The 14475-nt window shown below is 46.3% G+C and overlaps 1 protein-coding gene across 1 annotated transcript in view; it reads right to left on the reverse strand.

The window, feature by feature from the left end:
* Positions 1–3445, reverse strand: part of DYRK1A (dual specificity tyrosine phosphorylation regulated kinase 1A) — a 38172-nt gene extending 34727 nt beyond the window's left edge. The window contains exon 1 of the mRNA XM_077278922.1: positions 3371–3445. Within this exon, the coding sequence (XP_077135037.1) occupies positions 3371–3380 (10 nt within the window). The 5' untranslated portion in view covers positions 3381–3445. The remainder of the gene's footprint in view (positions 1–3370) is intronic.
* Between the last annotated feature and the right edge of the window lie 11030 nt (positions 3446–14475).

The raw sequence follows: 14475 nt of genomic DNA on the forward strand, positions 1-14475 counted from the left end.
GGTCAGGAAACCTTCAGGATTTGCTGTGGATTGGACGCTGCGTACAGCCGCAGCATCCAATCCCGCAGCGTCCAGATGTTACAGCATAGCGGAGGGGATTTCATGAAATCCCATCTCCACTATGCATGCAGGGCTGCATCCGGCGGACATGCGGCGCGTCTTTATAGACTGCAGCATGTCTATCTTGCGGAGACGCACCGTCTCCGCAAAATAAATAACACAGTCTATGAATACGATGCGGTGATTCCAAATCACTGCGCGTACAACAGTGGGCATCTCTTTGGGCGGAGCGGGGTATCCGCTGCGTCCAAAGCGCAGGGAATCCTGAACGTGAAGACATAGCCTTACAGGAGAACGAGGGCTTCTGTGGAAATAGGCGTTAGGTGAGTATAACTGTTATTTTTACATAAAAATTGAAAAGCGTATTTTGTTTGATTTCTAATAAAGGACTTTATTCTGGCTGTGTCTTTATTTACCATACAACTATAGGATTAGTAATGGATAGGTGTATTACAGCCGCCTCTCCATTACTAATCTGTGGGCTTCATGTTGCCGGACAATACAAAGATGACACCAACCCCACAAATAACCCCACTTGCCACCGCTACAGGGCAAGTGGGAAGAGCTGTGGGCTGCTATTTTTAGGCTGGGGAAGGCCAATATCCACGGCCCCTTACCAGCCTGAGAATACCAGCCTCCAGCTGTCTGCTTTAGCAAGGCTGGCTGGCAAAAATGGGGAGGAACCCCATGCAGTTTTTTTTTTTATTTAAATAATTTAAAAAACAGCATGGGAGGACCCCTCTATTCATTATAACCAGCCTTGCTAACGCTGACAGTTGCAGCCCCAAGCTGTGAGTTTTGCCTAGCTTGTTATCAAAAATAAGGGGGAACCCACGAAGGTTTTTTTTTTAATTTTTTTTTATTACTATTTATTTACAGTGCAGGAGCGGCTGATGAGTACACCTATCATCTGTTCCTGCTCTCATGGTTAACAGCGGCAGCAGGCGTCGGATGATGGGAGCTGTAGTCCCATCCGCTGACACCAGTGACCGGAACTGTATGCCTCCGATCACAGCTGAGCGTTCATGCTGTCTTTTAACAGCATGGGAACCGCGGCTCTCTGACCGGCGGGGATGGTATCACTGCCGATCAGAAGCGGTGTTTGCGGCTTTGTTCGGGTCCTCTGCTGGATGACAGGTGTATGGACGCATCATGCAACCTGCCATCTAGATGTAGCAGAGCTGACTGAGGTCACATCCGGCTGTCCTTGCCTTTTCTGCAGCAAATATGCTGCAAAAAAAAAGTCATCCTGCGTATTTGCAGCATTTTTTCATCATCCCTTCAAGTCAATGGGTAAAAAACGCTGTAGAAACGCTGGAAGAAGTGACATGCTCAAGGTTAAAAAAAACGCTGCAAAGCACAAAATCTTTGATGATAAAAAAAAACAATGTGTGTGCATGAGATTTCTGAGATCGCATAGGTTTTGCTGGTACTGTAAAAAGCAGCTGAAAATTATAAAACAAAAAAAGCAGCAAAAAAAAAACGCCCGGTGTGAACTTACCCTAAGTGATGTTGTGCTGCTTGATCCGTCCTCGTGACCCCTTTTTAAATGACCTTATATGTTGTACTACCACCACATCATCCTACATAACTAATGAACAATCTGTGGGAGTGATACATTTCTGAACGGAAACCGCTAGCAGCTACATGACATACAGGCGCAACAGATTTCACTGCTCGCATTTCCAAAATTTGCCAGTCAAAATCGAAGATGAAGTTCCATGCGTGACAGATGTAGCGGGTGGGAGGGAGCGCGCCGCAGACACATTCGGAAGGAGCCGCGCAGCCAAGAAACATTAACCTGTTACATATCTTATTGTAGGACTCACTGAGCAGACCGGGGCCACAGAAGAGCCCAACATCCCCATACTACATGGCCCACTCACATATAAGGATCATAACACCAGGACGGCTTGTAATACGGTTTTATAGCAGTCGGAACTCAGTTTTGTTCCTACAGAGCCACAAATAAACTCCCTACTGACATACAGATGTTAAAGATAACACGAAGGCTGACTGCAGCAACCACTAGAGGGAGCTCATGAGCTTAATGAATACAGATCTTACACCTGCAAAGCGGGCAGATAGTGCCACCACAAGGGGGAGATCTATTTAAATAGGTTTATACAGATATATTAAGAAATTAACTCTCTCGGGCATCTGAACCATTAGATTTAAAACAAAAAACAAAAACACTCTTTAAAGGAACAAGCAAAAAGAAATATATCCAAATAATCATAAGCCAGAGAAAGCACATCTGTCCTCTTGCACTATATGTTGCACTAGATGAGGGCACTGTGTTACTTCTACAGGTTTTTCTCCATGTAGCCAAAAAACAACAAACTATATTGTGACATTTGGCCCCTAGGATCACTAGAAGAAAGCAATGGACATATAATATAAGAGTCAGGAGTATTCATGCTCCCTCCAACTCACCATGATCTTTAGGACAGTGATTGACAATCGCTCTCGTCATGATTACACTGGTCTGTATATTCATGCAGTGGCCAAATGGCACAAAATTCATTCATGCTGTTCTGGCTACTAAGAGTAGTAGGTAGAATGGTCCAGTCCTGAGTGCAGGACAGAAAGACTGAGCATACTCTGAAACATCACAGGATTTTGTAAAGAATAAGTGGAATAAGGGAAAAAAGCCAAACTACTAGGAGAAAAAAAACAGCATCAGAAATCCCCAGACAAGTATGAACCAGCCCCTTAGAAGCAGCCCCTTTAGAAGCAGCCCCTTTAGAAGCAGCCCCTTTAGAAGCAGCCCCTTTAGAAGCAGCCCCTTTAGAAGCAGCCCCTTTAGAAGCAGCCCCTTTAGAACCAGCCCCTTTAGAACCAGCCCCTTTAGAACCAGCCCCTTTAGAACCAGCCCCTTTAGAACCAGCCCCTTTAGAACCAGCCCCTTTAGAACCAGCCCTTTACCTCTGGTACCATAGAAAGGATTGAGCTCAAGAAGCCTATACAAATCCCGGATCACTTATCCGAATGCCAAACTTGTCACCCAAAACTAACACACAGTATATGAGTAAATGATCTACAGCAACATAGACACAATTACCAGTCTATCACCCAAACTAACTTTTTACTTCTATAGACTCAGAAATAAAAAGTCCTATGAAAGGCTATAAAGTTAGGTCTCTATAGCCATTTTCATGGTGTGAACACTACATGGCTCATTACAGCACAGTATTGAAATGGATATGGATGGAAAAAGTCAGGAAGATAATCCAGGAAATGGGGAAAATATCCCTCCTGAGGCTGTGTACCAGGCGTGCTTGACATACAACTCATCGTCAGGGCTTACCTGTATGCATCGTTTTCTTTCAAGTCTCATATCCTGTGAATGGAGGGGAGAGTCCAGCAGCAAACCGCAACACTGAAAAAGAAAGCAGAGCACCTGTTAGAAAGATGGCACTCCTGTGCACCCGGCACAAGCGAGACTATGTACACAGTTACATCACACAGATAGTAAAAGAGGTTTTCTTGTAATGGAATGAGTTAGCACATGCTTTACACCTCTCAGCTGCATTCACAATTCTGCTGATTGATAGTGGAGACATTGGAAAACCTTATTAGACCCCCAGCCCTATTAGCCCAACTGGTTTCCGAATAGCCATATCTGCTGCACAATTGATACCACCGGGATCCAATGACTTATAATGAGAGAGTGTCAGCGTCGGAACCAGAAGTCATAGCCCTATGTTCAGGGTGCTCAAGAAGCCTGTACAAATCCCAAACCACTTATCCGAATGCCAAACGTGTGACCCAAAACTAACACATAGTATACCAGCAAATTATCTACAGCAACATAGACACAATTACCAGTCTATCACCCAAACTATGGGAACTTCATTCCTATAGAGTTTTTCTGCAGCCAAAAAACCTGCTCTTGGCATTACAAACATTGAGTTTCCAGTGGATTACATGTGTGATTTATCTACAGTACATCTTAGTTTTATTTAAAAAAAAAAAGAAAGAAAAAAAAAAACTGCAAAAAGTTTGTTGCAGGTTTTTTTTTTTTTTTTTTTTTAAACTTTTTGCACTCATTGCTTTGTATGGGTGAAATAGTGCTGTATAATGCTGCAGATTAAAAAAACTCTGCAGTTCTCACACGAAACCAGGAAAAAAAAACAAAAACAAGATTGCATGAGTTTTCTGACATAGACCTTTCGGTACTGTAAAATGCAGCTTCTAATTTGCATAATAAGAAGAAAAAAAAAGCGTGTTGACACAGACTTAGGGTACCGTTACACAAAACGATTTACCAACGATCACGACCAGCGATACGACCTGGCCGTGATCGTTGGTAAGTCGTTGTGTGGTCGCTGGGGAGCTGTCACACAGACAGCTCTCCAGCGACCAACGATGCCGAAGTCCCCGGGTAACCAGGGTAAACATCGGGTTACTAAGCGCAGGGCCGCGCTTAGTAACCCGATGTTTACCCTGGTTACCATCGTAAATGTAAAAAAACCAAAAACGTACATTCTCACATTCCGGTGTACGTCAGGTCCCTAGCCGTCTGCTTCCCGCACTGACTGAGTGCCGGCCGTAAAGTGAAAGCAGAGCACAGCGGTGACGTCACCGCTGTGCTCTGCTTTTACTTTACGGCCGGCAGTCAGTCAGTGCGGGAAGCAGACGGCTAGGGACCTGACGGACACCGGAATGTGAGTATGTACTGTTTGTTTTTTTTTACATTTACGATGGTAACCAGGGTAAAACATCGGGTTACTAAGCGCGGCCCTGCGCTTAGTAACCCGATGTTTACCCTGGTTACAAGCGAACGCATCGTTGGATCGGTGTCACACACACCGATCCAACGATGACAGCGGGAGATCCAGCGACGAAAGAAAGTTCCAAACGATCTGCTACGACGTACGATTCTCAGCAGGGTCCCTGATCGCTGCTGCGTGTCAGACACAGCGATATCGTATGGATATCGCTGGAACGTCACGGATCGTGCCGTCGTAGCGACAAAAGTACCACTGTGAGACGGTACCCTTATAGTTGTCACATTACTGTAAAGAAGACACTTCCCAGAGAAAACTCAGATGCAGATACTGAGCAAAGACTGTACCAGCAAGGGAAGTCAGGAAATTGGTCAGAAGGTTGCAGAATTAGGAGTACAGCTCTGGAGTATAACGGAGTGCAACTTATAATTATTTATAATTATTTGCAGAACAACTAAACTTTGGTCAAGGGGGTGATGAGTATTATTAGAAAAAAATATGGCTGTTGTACTTTTTTGCTTTTTTTTTTCACGTGTTGTGTCGGGTATGGTTGGGCTGAGCACTAATGAAGCAAATAGAGCTCGGTTGCAATATCACACACAACCTGTGGGCAGGTGTGGCGCTGCTTTGATGAGAGCGGCCATGTTTTTTTCATACCTTGGACAAGTCCTATAAGGTCAGAGATAACTGTACAAAATTCTATTTCTTTGCTAAAGAAAAAAAGATATTAAAAAAAAAAAAAAAATCGAGCTGCGAGTTGCATTGTTTTTTTTTTACCTACAATGACATTATGCATGCGTGCAAGGACGGCAACCAAAACACTGGAATGGACTTTCCATGAACTTGAGAAACAGACAAATCATTTTGCTTTGTCAATTTCGATTTGCCTGAATCATACGGTTCACAGGACAACGTGGGCCGCCCGACGGCTCAAACTGTCCTCTTGGCTCACATGTAGCATCCGCTGATCTGATCCGCAGAGCATGTGTTATTGAACCTCCGGATCAGAGCAGCCCACAGCGCCCGTCCTGAGAGGATGGCACCGGCGAGAGGCGACACTTGGCGCACGCAAGGAAGAACCGAGATAGTTTATTTAGCTTCGCCGCAGTCACAAGATATTAGTGGAGGAGTGGAAATCGCCGAGACTAGAAAGTTTTGTCTATGCGAACACAAGGGGGAAAAAAATATATATCAATTTTTGGCAAATTATTTTGCTATAATTGAAAGGAAGGTGCCATGCAGGTTCTTTATTTAACCATGCAGGAGTGACAGCTGAACGCTAGGATATGCAATCACCTTATGATCAGTGGGGTCAGTTCACTCCCTTCATGGTTATACCCATTCATGAACATCTCCAGTCTCCAAGAAAAGCCAAAAGTTGACGATCACAACCGAAGGGGCACAACGCTCATCCAAAAGCTTCTCAGTATGAGTTTGGGTCTCAGCATGTAGACCCCTCACCGATCAAAACTTTTCACATGTCACTATAAGTGCTCTAACAAAGCAAAAGTAGTGAGCTGTGCGCCTGTGCTTCCATCACATCCAAGAGCTTGTTCCCCTGTGGGTCAGCATGAGTTGGGAGCTTGGCACGTAGACCCCTCCCTCCAATCAAAACTTTTGACATGTCACTACTATAGATAAGAAAGTGCTCTAGCTCAACAAAAGTAGTGAACTGAGCACCTGTGTATCCATCACACAAAAGGAAAGATTGGATCCACTGGTAATCAACAATGAGGGCTCCGACTGAATTACAGCAAAAGGAAATCTTAAAGGGGCTGTTCACTTCGATATTGATGATCAGTGTGGGTCCGACAACTGGCCTCTCCGAAAATCAGCTGTTCTAAGCACTGGAGGCTGTTGGGAGCTTCAGATGATTGCGGCTATTGATGACTTAGCCTGAATACCAATGTAATGAACATCCCCTTTAATGCATTTGTTTGAGTTTCGTAAAATTGATGTCTCCGGGAACTAAAAAAAAAAAAACAAACAAACCTATATATATTGTCTACTTAAAAAAATAAATAAATAAATGATTCCACAAAATATATTTCCAAAGAAGCAGATAAATATCTAGAGGCAATCCGACAGTAGAATATTTTTTAGAGAGTACCAATGACATTTGGTGCACAGTTACGGTATGTTCACATGTGGCATTTTTGCAGGTCTTTTATCTTCAGTGATGGCAGGGAAAAAAAAAAAAAAGAGACACTGCAATAACACCACGTGTACATACCCTTAGATTTCACAGCTGGATCTAGCACACAACATACAGAGATGGCGGCGGCCTGGCCTGGGGATCAGTCATGGCTTCCGATTTGCTGGGGGGGGGGGGGTAAAAACAACTAAAGCTATGTACTGTACTAATATTCTTGGTCAAATGTGATGGGTTGTGCTGCGTTGATGCAGGTGTGAATTCGGCCATAGGAAGCAAAGAAAGTGGTATTTTCTACCAGAAAAAGAAAAGACTGACATGGCTGCCGGCACCACAGCAAGGAAAGCAAGATCCACACCCACCCAAAAACAGACAAGAACCCAACTAGCAAGATGCAATAATGAGAAAGGCAGAGCTGCCGTACAGGCTGCTTATTCCGAGCACCGGAGGCGGGGGATGGGAGACAGGCGGCTGCACTGGATTTGTCATACACCACCCACAGTGGGTGTTTATCTAGCTTCCCTGGACTTAAGTGGTAAAATGAATGGGTGCATTACGGTTATTCCATTCATAAATCCAGCAAAGTGGGATGACGGACTCTTGTGGGGATTGTAGTGATGGCCACGCCGGCCCGGGAAACTGACAGAAGAGGGTCATTCAATGATCTCTATTTCCATACTGCAGGGGTCAGTTATACTGCAAAATCTCAAATGCAAAAATAATTCCTAGCAAAAGACCCAAGGAAAATACCGAACGAGAAAAGCTCCCGCTTTGGAGCCGACGCCAGCGGTGAACATGCAGGAAGCATCCCGAATATTGCAAATATGCTGCTGAGCTATTCCATAGGGAAGAGGCATTCCTGACCTTCACCGCACGGGACAATACCTGATATGGCCACACGTGCTAATGACATGGGCGCCGCTGACTGCAGCACTGAAGACTATCAGGGTCATACATGGCCGCCCGCTAACCTGGCGCTCTCTGGCCAAAATTAGAGGGCATGCTCATGGTGGAAGAGCGCCCGGTGAATCCATGCCATATTTCTCCACCAATCCATCTCAGGCCACCAAATCATTACATTTGGGGGGGGGGGGGTTCACACTTTTTTTTCCCCTCGGTCAGCGTACTGACTCATACAGATTAATTAATCCATACGCACATCATGGATCCGGTGTCTCCGGTCTGAGATTCAGAGCATCACCATTCTCTGCATGTACAGTTGTACAGGGAAGACTGTCAATCATGGACTAGGGCCGCCCACTGGACTAGGGCCGCCCACTGGACTAGGGCACTATAAACAACAGGAATTTCAATAAATGAGATGTAAGTTTAACTAAAACCGTTCCTTGTTCTCATCATCTCCTCCTGCTCCATAACATCACGCCTGCATATCAGAGACCAATTCCAACATGACAGGTTAAGGTTCTATATAGATCCAAGTCTGTCGACACCAAACAGAAAACAATTGTGCTTTAGGCCACATTCACACGGTCAGTATTTTATATCAGTATTTGTAAGCCAAAATGAGGACTTGAGCACCGAGAGGAAAAGCATAACAGAAACACATCACCATTTCTGAATTTTTCACCCACTCCTGATTTTGTCTTACAAAATACTGAACGTCTGAACGTGGTCTTGCCCTGCAAAAAAAAAATAAAAATAAAGTATAGCCACAGTCTTTACTTTTATCAGTCAGCAGGAGAATGATTTGCCTATATACTACAGAATACTGGTATCTCAAAGGTCAGAAAAACCATCAAGAAAACACCATGAAAGTGTTGCTGGCTATAAGAACATGTATATACCTGTATACACACCGAATACAGTAGGATCAATACAACTGACCGTCGCTTAGGCTAAGGATCAGATTGTGCCTTGGGTTGTACAGACAATATCGTCTAAAAAAATAAAATCAACATGAACTTAAGCCTACCCTGCCACATCCATTATTAGATGCAATGAAACTTCTACATAACACAACCATCACCTCATCTACATAAGATTTTCTGCTCCACCATGTGATATGCATATGGAGTCCAACGAGAAGACAAAGTCTGAATTCTCTTATTTTTTTGTGCGCTGTAGTTCCTCTGTTATCCCTCCTGGACATTTATAAAATAAAAAATATTATAAATGAGTATTACAGGTTGGAGGTGTGTCACTACACTGTCCAATCAGTGGTGAGAGAATCAGTCTCAGTGCACCAGCTGGGGGCGTGTCTACACTGTCCAATCAGTGGTGAGAGAATCAGTCTCAGCGGCACCAGCTGGGGGCGTGTTTCTACACTGTCCAATCAGTGCTGACAGAATCAGTCTCAGCGGTATCATTTAGGGGTGTGTCTATACACTGTCCAATCAGTGCTGACAGAATCAGTCTCAGCGGTATCATTTAGAGGTGTGTCTATACACTGTCCAATCAGTGCTGACAGAATCAGTCTCAGCGGTATCATTTAGGGGTGTGTCTATACACTGTCCAATCAGTGCTGACAGAATCCGTCTCAGCGGTACCAGCTTGGTGGGGGTGTCTCTCTACACTGTCCAATCAGTGCTGACTGTTGGGACACACCTCTCCGACAAGGGTAATTTTAACATTCGATTGTTACTTATTTCTATACCTCCAGGAGGAAAGACAGGAAAACATCACAATGCAGAAGTCTAAATAAAAAAAAAATTAAAATATCATAATCATGCATGTTTGAATTGACCGGATTAGGAAGTGCTTTACCCCTTACCACACACATAGAAGCTTAGATATGGAAACCGCTCTGACATTCATTCACATGTAATTGTCACAGGCAACAAGTAGGATCCAAATCTCATAATGAGCCTTGGAAAACCTTCATGTAATGTATATGGGGGTCTCTCCATGTGATGTAACGGGAGATAAGAATCTGTCAGGTTAAAAATCAGAGGCGAGTGCTCATTTAAGAGGGGTGGAGTGGGGACAGAGCCTCCTCCAGGGCACGGACACATTAACATTTCAGATTCATTGGCATGTGATGCCATAAAGCCAAGAGGGTCTACAAACCAATTGTAGTCAGGAAGTAAGCCACATGTGGATGCTTTTGGTGTGAATTTGCATGGAAGAAAAAACAAAGAAAATCCTCAGACATTGCATCAAGAAATGCATCTGGTTTTTCAGTATCAGACAAGTTAATTAAAAGGTCAGGGGGTATAATAGTTTATGGCAAATATATACATATTACATAGATTTCTGCACTTGTAACTACAGTATGAGGGGTCTTCTTCCCACAGGTCCCAAGCATCCGATGCCAGCCCCCAATACGAGCGGCACATGAAGGCGCTACCAGATCCATTATAAGGCGGTATGATGAAAGTGTGTATACGTCTATAGACTGCTCTCCGAACACATGGAGCAGGTCCCGCAGATCGGCTGCATACGGGTGATGAATAGTCTGTGAATCATCACTTGTCTCCCTCCAATAGGTGACCTATATAAAAGAGACGCCACCACTTCAAATGCACAGAATCACAAAAACGCTGCTCAGGCGGATCTCCGTCCAACAGTGACACAGCACTAAAGGAACAGGACTGGGAAAAAACATAAAATCATCCCCCGGCCTTAGCTCCTTCTCCAATCTGAAGGTGAATGTTTAAGATGATCATGAATGGCTGACGGAGGTCCCACCACCTGAGGGACCCTGCAACGACAGACTGCTCTCTGCTCACATGTGGGGAGCAAATGACGTGAACAGCTAATCTTTATGTCATAAGGGGATCATTCCCCCCAACATCCAGAATTAACCGAACCCCTCTAAATAACAGCTTCAGAAACATGCAAAGGGACCAGTTTGGTTTATTCTACTCCTCCAGAGCAACATTCACAATTCTGCTGGCTGGAACAGGTCGTACCCCACCCAACGAAAACTAAAAATTCTGCAATATAAAAAAGGTGCTTCTCACAAAGTTAGAATATCATCAAAAAGTTTATTTATTTCAGTTATTTAATACAAAAAGTGAAACTCCTATATTCTAGAGAGTCATTACACACAGTGTGATCTATTTCATGTGTTTATTTCTGTTAATGTTGATGATTATGGCTTACAGACAATAAAAACCCAAAAGTCATTATCTCAGTAAGTTAGAATAATTAACAAAAAACACCTGCAAAGGCTTCTAAAGTGTTTACAAAAGGTCCCTTAATCTGTTTCAGTAGCTCCACAATCATGGGGAAGACTGCTGACCTGACAGATGTCCAGAAGGCAGTCACTGACACACTCCACAAGGAGGGGAAGCCACAAAAGGTCATTGATAAAGAAGCCGGCTGTTCAGAGTGCTGTATCCAAGCATATTAATGGAGAGTTGAATGGAAGGAAAAAGTGTGGTAGAAAAAGGTGCACAAGCAACCGGGATAACTGCAGCCTTGGAAACATTGTTAAGGAACGGCCACTCAAAAATTTGTGGGAGATTCACAAGGAGCGGACTGCTGCTGAAGTCATTGCTTCCAGAGCCACCACACATAGACGTATCCAGGACATGGGCTACAAGTGTCACTTTCCTTGTGTGAAGCCACTCATGACCAATAGACATCGCCAGAAGCGTCTTACCTGGGCCAAGGAGGAAAAGAACTGGACTGTTGTCAGTGGTCCAAGATGTTGTTTTCAGATGAAAGTCAATTTTGCATTTCATTTGGAAATCAAGGTCCCAGAGTCTGGAGGAAGAGTGGAGAAGCCACAATCCAAGCTGCTGGAGGTCTAGTGTGAAGTCTCCACAATCAGTGATGGTTTGGGGAGCCGTGTCATCTGCTGGTGTAGGTCCACTGTGTTTTATCAAGAAAAAAGTCAGCGCAGCCGTCTACTAGGAAATTTTAGAGCACTTCATGCTTCCCTCTGCCGACAAGCCTTTTGGAGATGGAAATTTCATTCTCCAGCAGGACTTGGAACCTGTCCACACTGCCAAAAGTACTATTTACCTGGTTTACAAACAACAGTATCACTGGGCTTGATTGGCAGCAAACTCGCCTGACCTTAACCCTATACAGAATCTGTGGGATATTGTCAAGAGGAAGATGAGACCCCAGACCCAACAATGCAGACGAGCTGAAGGGTGCTATCAAAGCAACCTGGGCTTCCATAACCCCTCAGCAGTGCCACAGGCTGATCGCCCCCATGCCACGCCGCATTGTTGCAAAAGGAGCCCGGACCAAGTATTGGGCGCATTTACAGAAATTACATTTCAGTAGGACATTTCAGATCTTAAAATCATTTTTCAAGCTGGTGTTATAAAATATTCTAATTTACTGAGATAATGACTTTTGGGTTTTCATTGGCTGTAAGCCATAATCATCAACATTAACAGAAATAAACACGTGAAATAGATCACTCTGGTTGTAATGACTCTATATAATATATGACCTTCACTTTCCGTATTGAAGAACTGAAATAAATGAACTTTTTGATGATATTCTAGTTTTGTGAGAAGCACCTGTATATTTATCTCCTTTCCACTGCTAACTGCAGAAGGGCGCACATACCACGCAGAGGCTGAAATTATAGGGGATAGTATGGAGATGTCAGCTCAGGACATAGAAGCCATCAGAAAACCAGAGTGCAGTTCTCCCACCGAGCCCCAACAGCTGGGAGCATGTGCACATTACAGACCACCGGCCTGGGGAAGAAGACAGATTTAGGGTTTGCTGTTTTGGACGTGCCGACATAATAGGTGGTAAGTATGCTGGAAAATAAAAAAATAAAAAAAAAAGGCTTCCTTTTGTGATATCTGATATTTGTACATTCGACCAAGTGATGAACAAGTCCGACACTTAGTTATTATCCTGTTTCAGGGGTTTTTCAGGATTTCAGTCTGACTTTTTATTCTGATTTATAAATTGGTAGCCATAATGGAAAAAAAAAAAAGGTCCTTTAAAATGCGTTTAACTACCCCTCCCACAGCCCCAAACATTATCTTTTTGGTTAGAATACTTTTTCTTTTGTGCCTTTTTTTTATGCAAATGCATAAAGGTCGCACTGTAGATGTGATGACTCGTCTGACTCATCCGCCCCCGGAAGTGAATCATACGTAGCGTGGAGAAGGGACACAGTCTCTCCAGCTCAGATTGGAAGTAAACACAGAAAACGCTGAAGGGTGCTACCCCAGATCGCAGGCACATTGGCAGGGGATCGCACGCACGCTGCAGGGTGCTACTCTGGATCGAACGCTGCAGGGGATCACACGAACGCTGCAGGGGATCGCACGAACGCTGCAGGGGATCGCACGAACGCTGCAGGGGATCGCACGAACGCTGCAGGGGATCGCACGAACGCTGCAGGGGATCGCACGAACGCTGCAGGGGATCGCACGAACGCTGCAGGGGATCGCACGAACGCTGCAGGGGATCGCACGAACGCTGCAGGGGATCGCACGAACGCTGCAGGGGATCGCACGAACGCTGCAGGGGATCGCACGAACGCTGCAGGGGATCGCACGAACGCTGCAGGGGATCGCACGAACGCTGCAGGGGATCGCACGAACGCTGCAGGGGATCGCACGAACGCTGCAGGGGATCGCACGAACGCTGCAGGGGATCGCACGAACGCTGCAGGGGATCGCACGAACGCTGCAGGGGATCGCACGAACGCTGCAGGGGATCGCACGAACGCTGCAGGGGATCGCACGAACGCTGCAGGGGATCGCACGAACGCTGCAGGGGATCGCACGAACGCTGCAGGGGATCGCACGAACGCTGCAGGGGATCGCACGAACGCTGCAGGGGATCGCACGAACGCTGCAGGGGATCGCACGAACGCTGCAGGGGATCGCACGCACGCTGCAGGGGATCGCACGCACGCTGCAGGGGATCGCACGCACGCTGCAGGGGATCGCACGCACGCTGCAGGGGATCGCACGCTGCAGGGGATCGCACGCACGCTGCAGGGGATCGCACGCTGCAGGGGATCGCACGCTGCAGGGGATCGCACGCTGCAGGGGATCGCACGCTGCAGGGGATCGCACGCTGCAGGGGATCGCACGCACGCTGCAGGGGATCGCACGCTGCAGGGGATCGCACGCTGCAGGGGATCGCACGCTGCAGGGGATCGCACGCTGCAGGGGATCGCACGCTGCAGGGGATCGCACGCTGCAGGGGATCGCACGCTGCAGGGGATCGCACGCACGCTGCAGGTTGCTGCAGGGGTTCGCACACTGCAGGGGATCGCACGCTGCAGGGGATCGCACGCACGCTGCAGGGGATCGCACGCTGCAGGGGATCGCACGCACGCTGCAGGGGATCGCACGCACGCTGCAGGGGATCGCACGCACGCTGCAGGGGATCGCACGCACGCTGCAGGGGATCGCACGCTGCAGGGGATCGCACGCACGCTGCAGGGGATCGCACGCTGCAGGGGATCGCACGCTGCAGGGGATCGCACGCTGCAGGGGATCGCACGCTGCAGGGGATCGCACGCTGCAGGGGATCGCACGCTGCAGGGGATCGCACGCACGCTGCAGGTTGCTGCAGGGGATCGCACACTGCAGGGGATCGCACGCTGCAGGGGATCGCACGCACGCTGCA

Source organism: Ranitomeya variabilis (assembly GCF_051348905.1).
Source record: "Ranitomeya variabilis isolate aRanVar5 chromosome 1 unlocalized genomic scaffold, aRanVar5.hap1 SUPER_1_unloc_1, whole genome shotgun sequence".
NCBI lineage: Eukaryota > Metazoa > Chordata > Amphibia > Anura > Dendrobatidae > Ranitomeya > Ranitomeya variabilis.